The sequence below is a fragment of the Anabrus simplex genome, chromosome 4 (assembly GCF_040414725.1).
Source record: "Anabrus simplex isolate iqAnaSimp1 chromosome 4, ASM4041472v1, whole genome shotgun sequence".
NCBI lineage: Eukaryota > Metazoa > Arthropoda > Insecta > Orthoptera > Tettigoniidae > Anabrus > Anabrus simplex.
The window spans coordinates 204,826,536-204,842,943 of record NC_090268.1 but is presented as its reverse complement, the minus strand read 5'-3'; the positions used below and the strand labels follow the sequence as shown (position 1 = coordinate 204,842,943).

Here is a 16,408-nt window from a genome sequence, read left to right as displayed (position 1 = left end):
TACTTAAATTTAAGATGGCTGAAGAATACTCATGCCCTGTATCAGCAGTTGAGCGAGGGTAAGGTAAAGGAGAAAAAGTGTTTCAAAAAGGAAGAAAAATGAAATAATAAATCTTATCTCCAAGCACTATACAGCAATGAGAAACTATGGAGTTGTGAAAATATTAGGTGATAACTCGAAAGTCGCGGAGTTGAAATAAAAATCAACCAAGCTCTTGAAAAGTAAGGTACAATTACAATAATACTAAAAATTCTTAGGTCTAGAAACAGAGGTGAATGTAACAAAGACAGGGAATAAAATCGTCAAACTCACGGATGATGCCATCATACAGAAACAGTGAAATAAAGTGAATAAAAAGAAGGAAGATATTTTAAAACTGATGTACGGCACTGAAGAAAGTGATGAAAACACCATTTTAGTTCGTTCTTGCAGCCTATGATCTACATGAAGAGGAGAGAAAAGAGGGCAAAGTGTTGGGTGTTAATTACTTTTTTTATGAAACACATTTCTTTTTAGTTTCTTTCACATTCATGAACAGTGTATATGCCATCATATGCTAGAATTATGTACTGTAACACTTACATCGTAAATTAATAACTTTAATTGATGAAAAAAGAAAAGAAACACCAAGTGATTTGGCTGTGCAGTTAGGCTCACGCGGCTATGAGTTTGCATTTGGAAGATAGTGGCTTCCAACCCCACTGTCAGCAGCCCTGAAGATGGTTTTCAGTGGTTTTCCATTTTCATACCAGGTAAAAGTTGGGGATGAACCTTAATTAAGGCCATGGCCGCTTCGTTCCTACACCTAGCCCTATCCTGTGCCATCATTGCCAAAAGACCTAAGTGTGTTGGTGCGATGTAAAGAAATTTATAAAAAAATAAATCTTGGATTACCAAATTACTAATAATATGTTGCACGGATATTCCGAGTAGAAAGCATGCTTTGAAGAAACTGTTTAATTTTTAACTTTCATACAGTGAACAATTCATAAAATAATTTAAGTCCATAAAATTAAGTTTATTATTTTAAAAGTCTTTCATTTTCTCTCTTGTGAAAAATTCTATTTTTTTATAATGCAAGTTTTGTGGAAACAGTCTTTGGAGAAGATCCACAGGAAAGCAGTACAATTTGTTATGGGTGATTTCTGACAAGAGTAGTGTTAAGAAAATGTTGCAAACTTAGGACTGGGAAGACATTAGTACATGAATAAGCTTGAATGGGCCTTTTAAAAGAAGAAAAGATCAAAATACAAAGACCGAGTTGGAATTTAAGAGGACAAATGTTTGTTTATAGAAGGTGAATTAGGGATTGGAGTAATTTATCAACTTCCTTGAAATCATTTAGCCTTTTCATTGCTGAGATAAATTCTCTTTTGTAAAAGTCCTGTGCTGAATTATTTTTAATAATTAACTTCAATACATAAAAGACGGAGATAAGATGGGGAAAACAAAAGGGTTCTTGCCAGCTTGTCATATATTTTTATACTGAATATGGAAGGTCCTAAACTGATTTTTCTAACACAAAATTAGCTATATGTTGCGCAGGAAATTCAAGGTTGTCCAACATAAAAGGCCAACAATTGAACAAAAATCACACTAATAATTAAAAATAACAGTAAAAAGCTCAACTTACATGCTTCAGTGGTTACAGGTGGTCCTAGCTGTCCACTTCCAAGCACCGATATATAACTAAACCGAAGACAATAACTTCAGTGGTGTCTAAAATGAGTAAAAATGTATCTAAATTTTACGGTAAAATATTCTTCACGATAAAATACTGAGATTGCATTAAAAATTCCTATACATCTTGGTTTGATATCAAAATAAAAAATGGTCCAGACCAGTTAATCAAGGGTTGTACAAAACTGGTAATTCCAAAACTGTGGGTAGCCTACATTTTACTTTCATTATAATCGGTGTCATCACTATCACCATTATTCTCAAAATCACTAAAATCGGAATATTCATCTTCCGATTCTAATGTGGATAGCACTCTTACAGCCTCGGATTCGGTAAGATCGCGCACTTTACTGGCGGTTGACATACTGTAGCTTACTCATCCCTGACGCGGGCCTCACTGCTAGCCTGCACGCCGGGCATACCGCAGAGCAGCTCGTAAAGCAGAGTGTCGTATTTATCTCAATAACTCATGAATGAATCAACAGATTGTCATTTCGTAAGCTCCTATCTACTGCAGAGAGATGCATGTATCCGCCCACGGAGTTTGAATGACTTCTTATGTCAACATTGGGAGTATTGCATTGATAAAGTCAGAAGAATGTCACGCTCGCAATGTGAAGGTTAAGAAAAGACTAGGTAAACAATTGATAGGGAATCTGCTAACAGGGTGACAGCCCTAAATGCAGATCAATGGAGAATGGTATCATTTCACATTCTTCAACAAAAAACCCTGCTGAGGAGTATCGTTCTGCTGATTTGAATTTCACAGAGGTAATTCTTCTTCTTCTTCTTGTTGTTGTTGTTTTATGACCACATAGAGTCACTTTAGTCAGTCCATTGTTTAGGTCATTTTGAAGGGATTGTTCGGGCTTTGCGGTCTTCTCAGTACTTCTTCAGATGCTCCAATCTTAGTACCCTTTCCTCCGTTGAAATTGTGTGTGTTGTTGGTTTGTTTCGCATAAGGGTAACGTGGAGGTTTGTATTCTTGAGTTTTGTATTCAATTTTATCTTCTTGTGGTGTCTTCTGTTGTAAAGGCTATTTTCTTCAGATCCTCACTTACTTTTCTGATCCATTTACATCCTGTTCTGGTATTTTTTGAGACGAGATTGAGTGGTACTAATGGTTTCAGAAGTCTCGAATCCTGCATCCTCATGATATGTCCAAAGAATCCCAGTCTCCTCTTATGCATAGTATCTGTAATGGGTTCTGGCTCTTTGTACAAGATTTTGTTAGGTATTATTTGCCACTGTCCATCTTTGTGAAATTTTTTGTTGATGCAGGTTTTCCCAATCCTCCGTTCAATTTTCTGAAGTCTGCCAGTCTTTGATTGTTTATTCAGGTAAGGAGGTAATTATTAATATCCATCTACATTTCTTTCACGCTATGAACATGAAGCTATATCGTTCTCTTTAAGCCATCCATTCAATAACCATAAAACATACATCTTTTGGAACACTTCTTGTTGATGATGATTGTTGTTTAAAGGGGCCTAACATCTAGGTCATCGGCCCCTAATGGTATGAAATGTTATGACAATTTAAAAATCCATAAACTCCACTGACCAGATTCGAAAACGTGAGGACGAAGAATGATTGGACGGATATGAAGTTAAAACAATCAGTGGATCCGACCAGCAATGCTCCACATTTCCAGAAATTAGCGTTACTGAATCGATGATGCTTGTAGTCGAAACGGGTCCAAAATCCAGGTCATCGGCCCCTCATAATGGTACTTATCGCTAGGAAAATAGAACCATGCTATTTGTCATGTTGTGGTACTAATCAAAAGTAGTGCAGATTCGCAGTATTCCACACATTACGGTACTTTTTTTTTTTTTTTTTTTGGCTAGTTGTTTAACGTTGCACCGACACAGATGGGTCTTACGGCGACGATGGGACAGGAAACGGCTAGGAGTGGGAAGGAAGCGGCCGTGGCCTTAATTAAGGTACAGCCCCAGCATTTGCCTGGTGTGAAAATGGGAAACCACGGAGAACCATTTTCAGGGCTGCCGACAGTGGGGTTCGAACCCACTATCTCCCGAATACTGGATACTGGCCGCACTTAAGCGACTGCAGCTATTGAGCTCGGTCATTACGGTACTATTCACAGGTAATGAAATTCGCTCATATAACACTGACCTATGGTGTTTCGCACACTGCAATGCTATTTACAGGCAACGCAAACCTATAGGGCCTACAGGCAACGCAAACCTATGGTGTTCCTCACATAAGTGGACTAACCACAGGGACCCACACTATCCCGTGGTGTTCCTCACATAGTGGGTACTAAGCATAGGCAAGGCAGAACCATGGTGTCGCTCATCCCACGGTGTTCCTCATATAGGGGTATGAATCACAGGTATTGTAAAATGCATCCTGAGCCACACACTAATGCTACTAATTACAAACATGTTTTGTACGAAACAAAGTGGTACTACACGCAAGTAAAAGTGACCCATGGTGTTCCCCGCGTGGTGATACTAATTACAAGTAGTTTCATGGTTCTAATAAAATCATCCCTTTGTTGCCTCTTACAACAGGCAGGGGATACTGTGGGTGTATTCTTCGTCTGTGCCCCCACCCACAGGGGTACACTTCCTGTTATGGTGGATTCAATTCTCATATTGTTAATAAGAAATATTTTCAATCAATCACTACTGATCTGCATTTAGGGCAGTCGCCCAAGTAGCAGATTCTCTATATGTTGTTTTCCTAGCCTTTTCTTAAATGATTTCAAAAAAATTTGAAATTTATTGAACATCTCCCTTGGTAAGTCATTCCAATCGCTAACTCCCCTTCCTATAAATTAATATTTAATGAACAAAATGAAATCTTGAACTCCAAATCATTTCATTAACATTATATATATGCCACACAACAATTAAAAAAAATTTAAAAAAAAAGCAGTAACCATCACTGTCACATAGAGATTCCTTTTTTACAAACACAACTGATAAAAAAATAACGGCTTTCCATTTCAAATGCATGCTTTATATTCATTCTCATATTAAAAAAAAAAAAAAAAAAAACCTAAGTGAGCAATTGCCGAATCCTGGTTTTCCTTTCACATCACATGAGAGAGGCCAGGGTTTTTTTTGAAAGGTCTCCACATACTGTATTAAGAATGTGTATATAGTGTACATGTAGTAACAATACATCAACTACACTCTTTAAAGACAATCATGTATAGAAAGAGATTGAATAATTGAACTTTAGAAGACAAAGATAAAGAGAAAGAAATAATTAAAGAGATATTCATGTCATCAGTTCTCCAACAGTAGCTTAAACACTGAATTGGTGTTTGTTGTGATAGTCTCCGTTGCTTCAATACCCGTCGTCTACTATCTGGCAAAAAAAAGCTATTAAAAAAGTTATTACGCTATCCTGGCCAAGGGATAGCTGAAGGTGTGTAATTATCGTCTTGTGGTGTGCTCAAAGGCCAGCACAAGCAATGTAGGGCGAACTGTAAGAGCCCGCTACAACAGCGATGTGCTTCTACCTCACCATGTGTGTGTCCATGACTATTTTCGATAGAAAATCATCTTCCGTCTAGTTCAGTTCCAGCTGTACCTTCCTCTGGTTTCACAATCTGGTATGTGATGAGGTATTCTGGATAAGCCTAGGGAAAAATAAGAAAAGCATTCATAAAATATTATAATGGCAATCTTATCTAGAAAAGAAAAAAGACTTCAAGTCTGTACCAACAGTAAACATCAACGATGTCACTTGTCCATGTTCCTATTCAAGTACGACCACTACAGAATGTCTTAAAATCTTCACTTCACATCCTTAAATCCTTACAGGAAGTTCCAATGCAAACAGATAAATATGTTTACACTGGTACTTTCACAGCCTGTATTAATTGAAAGACATAATAATCTTTCGAGGTTTTGCAGTGTCAGGGAAATAAACTGCAGAAGTTCCTTATGGTTAATCATTACAAACTTCATTTTGTTCTTTACGGTGAGCCCTTATTGAAGTGCTCATTCAATTAATCAGTCATTTATTTGAATGTAAAGACAATATTTCATTTTTATTAAGTACTAGTAACTGGCAGGGAACATCCACATTCAGCAGCACGTCGCAATTTCTGCAGGTGCTCGGGTTTATTTGGTTGCCAGCTAAGTTTAGAAGGAGGAATTCTGATATGACATACACAAAGCAGAACAAGGAAACAAGGAACTCCAACGACCAGACCAACGGACACCATTTCAGAGGCCCGGCGAGAAGCTAGAGGAGCTGCAAATAAACATTTGAAGTAAGAGTCGGGTACGCGACGTGTTGAGCCAATGAACTGATAGAGGCACAGTCAATTTGGCTAGGCATTGGTCTATGCGAGTGATGGCCCCGATCGAAGATACAACGGCGTCTTAGAGGACGAATTAATATAAGCGATGAGCACATGGGCTAGCCACCCTATTATTTGGCCAGATTCTGTGCAGGTAACATCGAGAGAAGTATTATTTACGCGAGTGCGGGTCATAACTTATATTTCTTGATCGTGTGGGACTTCATCTTTGGTTCAAGATGCTCACTCTGCATTTCAATTATTCAAGATGTTAAACTTTTGAGAATGGCTTTTATTTTTGATTTACGGAGGGAAGAACAGTTTCCAGACATTCATTGAATGTTTAGTAGCTTGCTGGTGTAAACAGACTTTACGAGGACACCAAATTCAGTTATTTCCAGTCCAACATTTAAGTTGTTCCGCCACTGAATGGGAACTAGTTTCACGGTCAGTAGAAATTACCCTAGCTGTAGTATTCTAGTAACTGGTGGGTTAACCTTGACCCAGTTTTATACACCGTGAACGAGGGGATGTTTTAAGAACAACATCCAGAAGCAGTGACGGAGATTACAAGATCATCACTTCAACGCCAAGAGAATAGAGACCCAAGGACTGATCTGGTTCCTTACTGAAGGCACCACTTTCGATATGGCTGGCTAAAATGATGGGGTGCCAGCTGTCCTGAAATGCTGGCGGCGATAAGTCGATGAAATAGACGAGTACAGAATTTTCAATATAATTATGTGAGTGTGAATGTGTTTTAATGTTGCAAAAAAGAATAGGTTAGCTTGATATTTAATTTCAGTAAAATTAGCTTTTGTTTGGAAGGACTAAGTCCCATTTAAAGTAAATGTTAGGAAGCTTGTTAATGTAAATATACTTGTAACGTGAATGTGGACTGTTTGCATAAGGTCACAGCTTGCTTTCTTACATTTACATTCAGATTTATTGGCTGAGTGATTAACATATTTTTACGAATCAGTTTCTTATTTTACCCTCATTTTATGTTTTTTATTTGTTTTGATGTTTGAGACTCAATGAACGTCTTGAGGCTTGAATGTAAATGTAAATAACAATTTAAATTAAAGTCAGGAAGGACTAGAGTAAAGTACTAAGGGGAGTTCAAAGCATATGGAAACTTGCCGTCACGTTTTCCGGGATTTATTGCATGATGTGTGAATGAGTGTGTGTGAGATAGTGGAGTTTGGATCCACAAATTTTGATAGCGTCATCTTCACGACTATTTGAATATCAAGATGAGTGCAAAATTAGTGTTTGATTCACGAGTTCCTCAAACCCAGTTTCATATTCCAAGTTCCGAATAGTCAGAATCAATTTTTCTGGAAAATTTTATAATTATTATCAATACAAGTTTCTTGAGTTATAAGATCGAGATATTTCAGTAACTTTTACATGTTCAGACAGGTTCGATTGTCTATGTGGCAATTTCCTAGTTTCAGATTATGATATTTATTACAGAGATGGCCACTTTATTATTCATGTTTAACTTTATGAGCGCGAGTGCTTTGATTTGTGACCAGCACGGTCTTGTTTGTTTTCATGCGAGCAAATGTTAGGCGACATCATTTATATTTGTATCTGTTTTAGGCAATATCATTTTGTGTGATTTTGAGTAAGGGGACGCATTCCTCATTTGAAAGGCCCGCATCTTCGCGTTTTTGTGATTTGTTTCAAGTAGACTGTTGAGCAGTGTGTGTAAAGGGTTGGACCCTGTGTTTTTTTTATGATTGCTGCCTTATTTTGGGAGACTGAATCTTCGTGTTGAGTCATTCCGCTGTGTGTTGGCAAGGGTGATATGTGCGTCTACCGAGGAGAGCTTATTTGGGTGACCTGATGATGATGATGATGCTTGTTGTTTTAAGGGGCCTAACATCGAAGGTCATCGGCCCCTAATGATACGAAATGAAAGAACAAAAATTACAAAGGCATCCACTGACCAAAATAAAAATAAAAAATGTCATGAAGAATGAATGGATGGACAGGAACCCAACAAAACACAAAACAAAAACAAAAACCAGTGGATCGGATTCAATAAAGAACGAAAATAACATTATTACCGACCAAGGAACCACTTATAAAGCACAAAGATGCTTGGTGTCTAAAGGGGGTGCAAAATCCACGTCTAAGGCCCCACAGAATGGTACATGTCGCGAGTAAAATAGAACCATGGTATGTGTCATGTTGGGGTATTAATCAGAAGTAGCGAAGACTCACGGTGTTCCACAAAAGATGGTACTACTCACAAGTACTGTACTTCGTACAGGTAACGCAGACCTATGGTGTTTCGCACACAATGGCGCCACTTACAGCCAACGCAAACCGATGAGTTTCCTCACCTAGGGTACTAGTCACGGGTGCCGGTCCCAAGGGCCCCGTGGTGTTCCGCACATAGTGAGTACTAATCACAGGCAACGCAGACCCACGGTGTCGCTCATATAGTGGTACAACTCACAGGCTACGCCCAGACCCGCGGTGTTGCCCACATGGGTACAACGCACGGGTACTGGAATCCACCAGGCCAGGCTTTTTACTGCAACGAATCACAAACATATTTCGTACCATGTTAGTGATACTACTCGCAAGTACATGCAACCCATGGTGTTCCCCGCATGATGGTACGAATCAAGAGTAGTTTCATGGTTCTAATTCATTCATCCCTTGGTCGCCCCTTTTAGTCACCTCGCACGACAGGCAGGGGATACCGTGGGTGTATTATTCATCAGCCTCCCCCACCCACAGGGGGTGTGTGTTTGGTCCGCGAGAGGTATTTTATTTCCCTCAAGTCCGCCGGCAAGCCGGTTAGGACCCCCCTATCCGCCACCTGGGACGCGCCACGTGGGAGTATCACCTCTCCCCCTGCTACGCCTGCGTAGCAGGTTCGTGGATTTGGGTGACCTATACTTCGTGTTGATTAGAGACGGAAATTTGCCTATTTTATTCCTGTGTTCAGAAACGTAGGCTTTTGATATATAAATCCGTTTTAGGGTCTTTTTAGCTATATTTCATTGGTTTTATTGTGCCTATAAATGTTTATTTCAGGGGTTTGTGCCTATTTGGAGAATAATTGCCTATTTGATGCCTTTTAATTGTATTTTATAAAAGCCGATTTTCTTCCAGTGCATTATACTGTAGCTAGTGTGCTCGACAGAATTATCTTTTCTCAATATCCCACGAACAAAAATGGGAATTCTCAGAAGTCACCAGAAATAGTTCTAGGGAAATTTCCATCAGGAGAAACAAGGAGCAATTTGACCTCGAAGCCTTCAACCCCTCCAACCTCCTAAGACATATGCAAGAACCAGTCAACGTTGAACAATGTTGCACAACCCATATGCCCTGTACCTCCCTTTCGATGCGAGCTGTTGTACGCGTATGCTTCACGTTCAGAACGTGTTGTGATTTACTGTGATGTGGGTATTGTAACCGTACAAATGTAAGATCCCCAAATTTTTAGGTTAGGAAATTTTCGTAATATTGAAGTCGTATAAATAATGTAATTTTGTTTATTTATATGTAAAAACATAATATTATAAGAAGAATTTGTAGTAGGGAATTTTGTATGTATGTAACTTTAATTTGTGTGTCTGCACATGGCGTGGCAGTGTAGGTTGCTCAAGAATTGTGCAACACAGAAAACAGTGGCTATATTGGGAAAGACTCGTGAAGTCAGTTGAATGTGTTGCAACAAAGTGGCTTGGAAACCCGGGGTACGGCAGGTAGTATAGGCTGAAGATTAGAGTGGATCAATGTGGATATACCTGAGTGGACGTTCAATGTCACATCAGACACTCAATAGCCAATACGAGGGCTTTGTTTTAAGCGAGGTTGGGTTGACTGAGTGACGCGTCAAGAAGTGCCTGTGAGAGCGTTGCTACCAGTAAACTTTTCGGGACGCTATAACCACGTGTAGCAAGCTTATATAAGTATGCACGCGTGTGCGGCAAGTCATTCTGATTCTGTGTTTTCCTCATTTGGACCGGTGCGCGGGAGCTACGTATTTTGCGCAGTTTCCTATGCGATCTTCTATTGTTCGTATCTTTTAAGGAGTGAACATGGTACAATCACAGATGCTAACGAGTTTCCGGCGGACGTTCTGTAAAAGACGCTACTAACTGTTTGATACTCAAACTCTGTCTAATAATTAGGCCTATACTACAATTCTTCTATAAGATAATGTACAGTGGATGTCGTGGTGCATGCGGAATCTACATTATAATTGTATGCCCTCGCGGACCAATTTTGTAGAGCTTGAACAGCTCTACATTTCTTGAGAAAGGAATTCATCGTTGGCCAAGCATGCAGTTTCAGTTGGAGAAACGTGAGGCGTCACACTAACCTGTGCAGCAATCGGGAAGGATTCAAGACGTCGATGAAGAAGTGTGTAAATAAGGTTAGGGATGCTCTTCGTCAAGAAGGTTGCATCCGTACGTACAGAAAGTCGTACTTTTCTTTACCAGATTAGGATTTTCTTCTGTAACAGTAGAGTGCAGTGGGACTCTTACCTAAAGGTATGTTAAATGTATATAGTGAAAATAATTTTTGGTGGTTAGTAGAAGTGTGTGTAATTTGCCTTTGTAAGCGGCAAATACGAGTAGGTCTCGTCGAGTAATGATTTTGTTGGTCGTAGTTGTTAGTAATTTGCCTTTGTAAACGGCAAACACGAGTTTGTCTCGTCAAGTGTTTTTTTTGTTGTTGTTGTTGGTGGTTTTAGTGGTTTGTATAATTGCCCTTTTATAAACGGCAAACACGAGATGGTCTCGTCAAGTGATTTTTTTTGTTGTTGGTGGTAGTTGTTTGTAATTTGCCTTTTGTAAACGGCGAACAGGAGTTGGTCTCATCAAGTGATGATTATTGTGGTATTTTTTATATATATTGGGAGAAGTGTGTTTGTGACAGTGCCCAAAGAAAAATCGTCGAAGTCTTACTGGCTGAAGCAGTGGATCACGGGGGATCCCAATTTCACTATGAAGGGAAGGGTAGTCTGTCAAGCTTGCTGTAAGGAGGTAAGTTCGTTTGTTCTTTTTATCTTTTTTTGATTGAGAACGATGATCGCATTTCATTGTAGCATATATAGGCCTATTAATTTATGTACTGTGGCAAGTTGTTTTGTTGCAATGCTGTATTATTCGTGAACTTTCAATAATTTATATTGCTAAAATGTAAATAATCATTAAATTACTGACCGAGGAGTTAGAGCGCCGGTGGTCTCTTGTCACAGAATAAATGAAAATTAAATTGGTATTTTGAATTGTGATTCATTTCCTGTGAAAATAAGAGATTTCCAACTGAAATGCAATTTTTAAAACCCCCTTTAAAAGTCGTGAATTCTATTACACTTCTGCTAAACCTTCGCGAAACACAGGTTACAATTCAAATGCAGTCCGGCTAGGACGATGCCACAGCGTGTTTTACAAGGTTGCCAAGACTATCTTTACAAGACCAGGCCAGCGAAAAGACCGTTGGTCTGGACTGGTAATGTCCGGTTAGTAACAGTTGTGCTTTGGGGGAGGGAGAAGCAAAGAGTCTGAGGGGAGTAAACGCCCAGGTTAACAAGCCTCTAGCATTCCCTAGACAGTCATGCTAAATTGTAACAAAAATAAGGGCCGCTTCACACTAGGCGACAGGAATCGGCGACGAGAATTGGCTACAGAGTAGCTCAGGTTAATTCCGTGTCGCAGTGTGGTAGCCGGCCGCGCTACTCAGCTGCCTTCCCCACCTAGTGACAGTTTTCATTAATGAGTTCTCAGGCAGAGGAGTGTCTCTTGCTGCTCTTATTATTGTTGGAAAGAAAGAAGGAAAGCTTCGTAGGTTTCATTCGCATCCTATGTTGAAAGACCGTTTGGAAAAAAGTACTTTCCTCTAAACTATCCAATGATTTATGTGATTATGGCACCAAGTATTTTTGTTACCAGTACTTCGTTCTTCTCTGTAGACTACTGAGAAGATGGTACTGTAGAGTGATTACTGATTAGTACACACAGCCGCATTTTGAAAATTATAGGTTGATTCCATTCAATCCTGATTTTTCAAGTAAAATAAAGAACGCTCGCTACAAGGTGCCTTAAATATAGTTCCATCCACAAATTAATAAAAAAATGCTCGTCTGTCCTTGTATTGACAAAATCTCCATTATCTTCTCATTCTGCCGGACGTTTTCCCAATCAGTTGAAGTCGGTACCTTACATGGATCTGACCCAATGTATTCACTATTGCGTGTATCTGTGATGGTTGGTGGTGTGGTTTGTTGTGTGTACAAACAAAAGCACCCAGGCAGTGGCATTAACCATACGAGATAAAAATCCCCGATCGAACAAAGAGCCACACGGTTTGGTACACATAGCTATCATCTTGCGTTCGGGAGATAGTGAGTTCGAACTCCACTGTCGGCAGATGCTGGGGCTGTACTTCAATTAGGGACAAGGTCGCTTCCTTCCCGCTCTTATCCCTTTCCTACATCCTCATCGCCATAAGACGTATCTGTTCGGTACTACTTAAAGCAAATTGTAAAAAAAACAAAACAAACAACTCGTCTGGGAATAGAACCCAGGATCCTCTGGACCGAAGGACGCTGTGCTGAGCATACAGCCAAATGAGTCAGAGAACAAAATCTTAATTATATTGAACATTTAATAAAAGTGATGTCGCTTATATTTGTAATACTTAAATTACAAAGCTCGTTTATTTCTTGGGATGTTCTTTCTTTAAAGTCGCAGAAAAACTGTCATTACTTCATAGTACACATTTCTCTTCTCAACGTCATTACTATAGCGTACTCGTCACAGTTAAAGTTCCAGGTGGACGCCGCTCAATTTGTATAATTACTGAATGTAATATATTTATTTAGTACAATTTATAATATTCTGCAACAGAATATGTAACGGGAAGGAACTTGAAATGCACAATGACACTCAATGAGGTTCTGACTGGAATGCAAAGAGGACGAGTAGCTGGGCTACACAGTCGCCTAGTGTGAAGACTCCAATGCAAAACAATGGTTCACCAGCTGTCACCAGCCCGGGTTGCGAAATCTGCCTCGGCGATCAGTAGCGGGAGTGAGCTACTGCAAGGTCGGTCGCCGGGCTTCTTTCTGTAGCTCGGCTACTGAGTAGCCCAGTGTGAAGGGCTCCATTTAAAACAATGTTCCACAAGCACGGGCGGCTGGTCGCCGATTCCTGTCATCGATTCCAGTCGCCTAGTGTGAAGCAGCCCTAAGGTTATGGGCGCATGACACGACAATTTCAAATTACGTGGTTTTTAATTTTCAACGAGGGTGGCACCTTGTGGGCACACATGATGCAGGAGCTATAGCAGGCAACAGAAAATAGTCTTCATGACAGCTGACCCGGCTGAGCAAAGCTGGCGAACAGTAAGAAATAAAATGTTCTCAAATCTGAGATTTATAGCGCCTCCGTTTTCATTCTACATAAGTAAGAATACTGCTAGGTGTCAGCTTGGTGGGTCCTTGGCAGGCATCAAGGACGAATCTCTCCTCTACGCTACTCCGGTATCGTTTCAAGTTTTTTATTTTTTATTTTTCACCCGTGAACTCAACAGGATACTGCCAAATTATAACAAAATCCTTGAGGACATATTTCCATGTAAATTACCAATTCCGTTGTTCCTACTTTAAAGTTTCGTACTTCTAGAAACATCATCTCTAATAGTCTTTTTTTTTCTTTATGAAACAAATGCATGATATATACTAAGCATTGTTGCCAATTAGCCCAACTGTAGAAATTTAAGATATAGGGACAGTGTAATTTATGTAAATTTTATTATTTTTCAGGTCAAATGTGAGGAAAATACCTCATAGATCAACTTAAAAATACTGTGATGCATCTGATACGAGTACAGAAATCTGTATCAATCAATGCAGCCTTTCTACCAATTCACTTTGGTAAGCAACCAACAACCATTTTCTTCAGACCTATGCACTGCAACGTTGGGAGCTAATATGCCCCTGGTGGAGTCATTTAGGATTGTGGAAGAAGTCAGGGGAAGTTTTGACCAAACCTCTGGGAAGGCAGCCGCTGTCAGTTAAATAAAACCAGATGAAGTGCCTTCATTGAAGTTTTGTCCAATCACTTCATATGATGTTGAGAGATCTTTCTCTCAGTACAAAAACATTATGCACGAGGGGAGAACAAGATTGTTACCAAAAAACATTGAAACGTCGCTTGTAAATTCCTTTTATCGTTATTGAGTGTGTTACTAAATTATAAGTAATTTTGTCATGCCTATTTTGTTGCCTATTTTACACGTTAGTGCCTATTGAATGCCTTTTTTTTTGTGTGGCCAATTTAAGAGCCTATATGCCTGCCTATTTTAACTGTTTCTAGTACCTATAATTCTCGTCTCTACTGATGATTTTATTTGGTCTTTGTCCATGTAGCTACGTGTTGCAGTAGACAAGATTTTTATATCGCGATGTTTTGTTTTCTTTTATGGTATAACAGCGCTGAGGAATATTTTGTGTCATGTGATCTTTTACAGGAACCAATGTTGAAATGTGTGTTGAAAGTTAAAGCCTACTCTGTTATTTTTATGAATTTGTGTCATGTAATTTATTTCAGGAATCCACGTTGATTTGTGCACGTCATTATGAAGTCCACCAGTTGATTGATTTCTGTCATATCATTTATTTCAGGAACTTATGTTGAATAGGATGTGTTGCTTAAAGTGTAAATTTATTTCTTTATATTTTCCATTGAGGCTTTAAGTGAATGAGAGTTAAGTGAATACCGCATGCTTTCTTGGTGAACCCTGGAAAATATGACATGTTTTTGTTTCTTTGATTGTGTATATTTGCCATTTTTGTGATTTTATTTTATGTGGTTCTGATCCGCAATGTTTGTATACGAGCATGCAAGTCAATGTGTTAAAACTAATTAAACTTCAAGATTTGATTTGACATGTTAAGTATGTGTGCCAGCATACATTGTACATTTGTAATATATTTTTGACCGGGCGAGCTGACCGTGCGGTTAGAATCGTGCAGCTGTGAGCTTGCATCCGAGAGATAGTGGGTTCGAACCCCACTGTCGGCAGCCCTAAAGATGGTTTTCTGTGGTTTCCCATTTTCACACGAGGTAAATGCTGGGGCTATACCTTAATTAAGGCCATGGCTGCTTCCTACCCACTCCTAGGCCTTTCCTATCCCATCGTCACCATAAGACCTATCTGTGTCGGTGCGACGTAAAGCAAAAAGCAAAAAATATATTTTTGATTCTCAAGATAGACTTTATCAAGCTGAAAGAAAAATTCTGAGTCATGTAAAAATTTGGATCATTTGATACTTTTTTCTATTTTTTCCTTGTTTTTTTTTTAATAAACAGTTTTTCCTCCAAAACTGACATCATGCGTTGCCTTGCTTTATTTGTAGCTTTTCGTTGACCTCACCGTGTCCATATTATGTTTATGTTCCCCATCATTCCAGGGTGTATGTACTTTTAGGACATTTAAAAAAAATCATAGTTCGAACCGAGCACCCGTGACTAGTCTGCGGCAAATTACCTTGATGGTAGAAATGGGGACAACGGCTTGCAAAGACTTTGCTCTGTGTCCTCAGAAAAGCAAAACATGGTTCGAGATAGTCGTAGTTGTATGTACATGGGAAATAAATCTCATAATATTACTGAAAGTAAAGTGACACACCACCATAAAAGGATGTGTAGCTTTGATTCTAGTGTTGTTACGGTGTGTGTATGTTCAATCCTCAGCCTTAAGGCTGGTTGGATCCTCCACAGCTCTGCCATCAACTGTCATAGATGGCGTAGGCATCACTGAAGAGGTGTACTAGGGAAATGAGGAGTGCGGTAGTTTCCCATTGCTCTCCTAACCGAGCCAGAAGTTGCTATTACATATCACGCTGCAAAGCCCACTGAAATGTGTGCACCAACCAACCCTATGAGCAATATTTTCACACCATTCATAGCAGGGACTGGCTGCATAAGGAACTAGCATCGCTCATACCTCAGTCACTTTCATATTGTCAAAGCCAAGGATAAGACAGAGACAGATCAATGAAAGTAACAAAATTGCTCTAGCCTATACCAGAGGACATAGTGCACTGTAAACACTACGTCCCGCCAGCAAAGGCATTTGTTAGGGTGAGCGCAATCTAAACAAATGTTTTACTATTCCTTCACTTACACGTTTTCTACACTTACCCCTTTAAGTGGCCCCGACAAAATCCTATACGTATTACACCGAGTTATTTCTTTTTTACTTCTTTCACTTATACAGGGTGTCTACTGAGTTCCATTTTCAAAATTTCAATATATTTCCAGTGTATACAGTATAACTATCTAGTATAACATTCCAGTACCTAATGCTATGATTTTTTAAAGTTCTTTAGGAAGAATTACACCTTTTATGATTTCAGGTTTCTAATTTTTTGCCAACAAATGCATATTTTGT

The 16,408-nt window shown here is 39.2% G+C and overlaps 1 protein-coding gene across 1 annotated transcript in view; it reads right to left on the bottom strand.

Moving 5' to 3' along the window:
• Nucleotides 1–4,619: 4,619 nt before the first annotated feature.
• Tnks (tankyrase) overlaps nt 4,620–16,408 on the bottom strand; it is a 334,181-nt gene continuing 322,392 nt past the window's right edge. Inside the window, exon 19 of the mRNA XM_067146370.2 lies at nt 4,620–5,299. Coding sequence (XP_067002471.2) covers nt 5,219–5,299 — 81 coding nt within the window. The 3' untranslated portion in view covers nt 4,620–5,218. The remainder of the gene's footprint in view (nt 5,300–16,408) is intronic.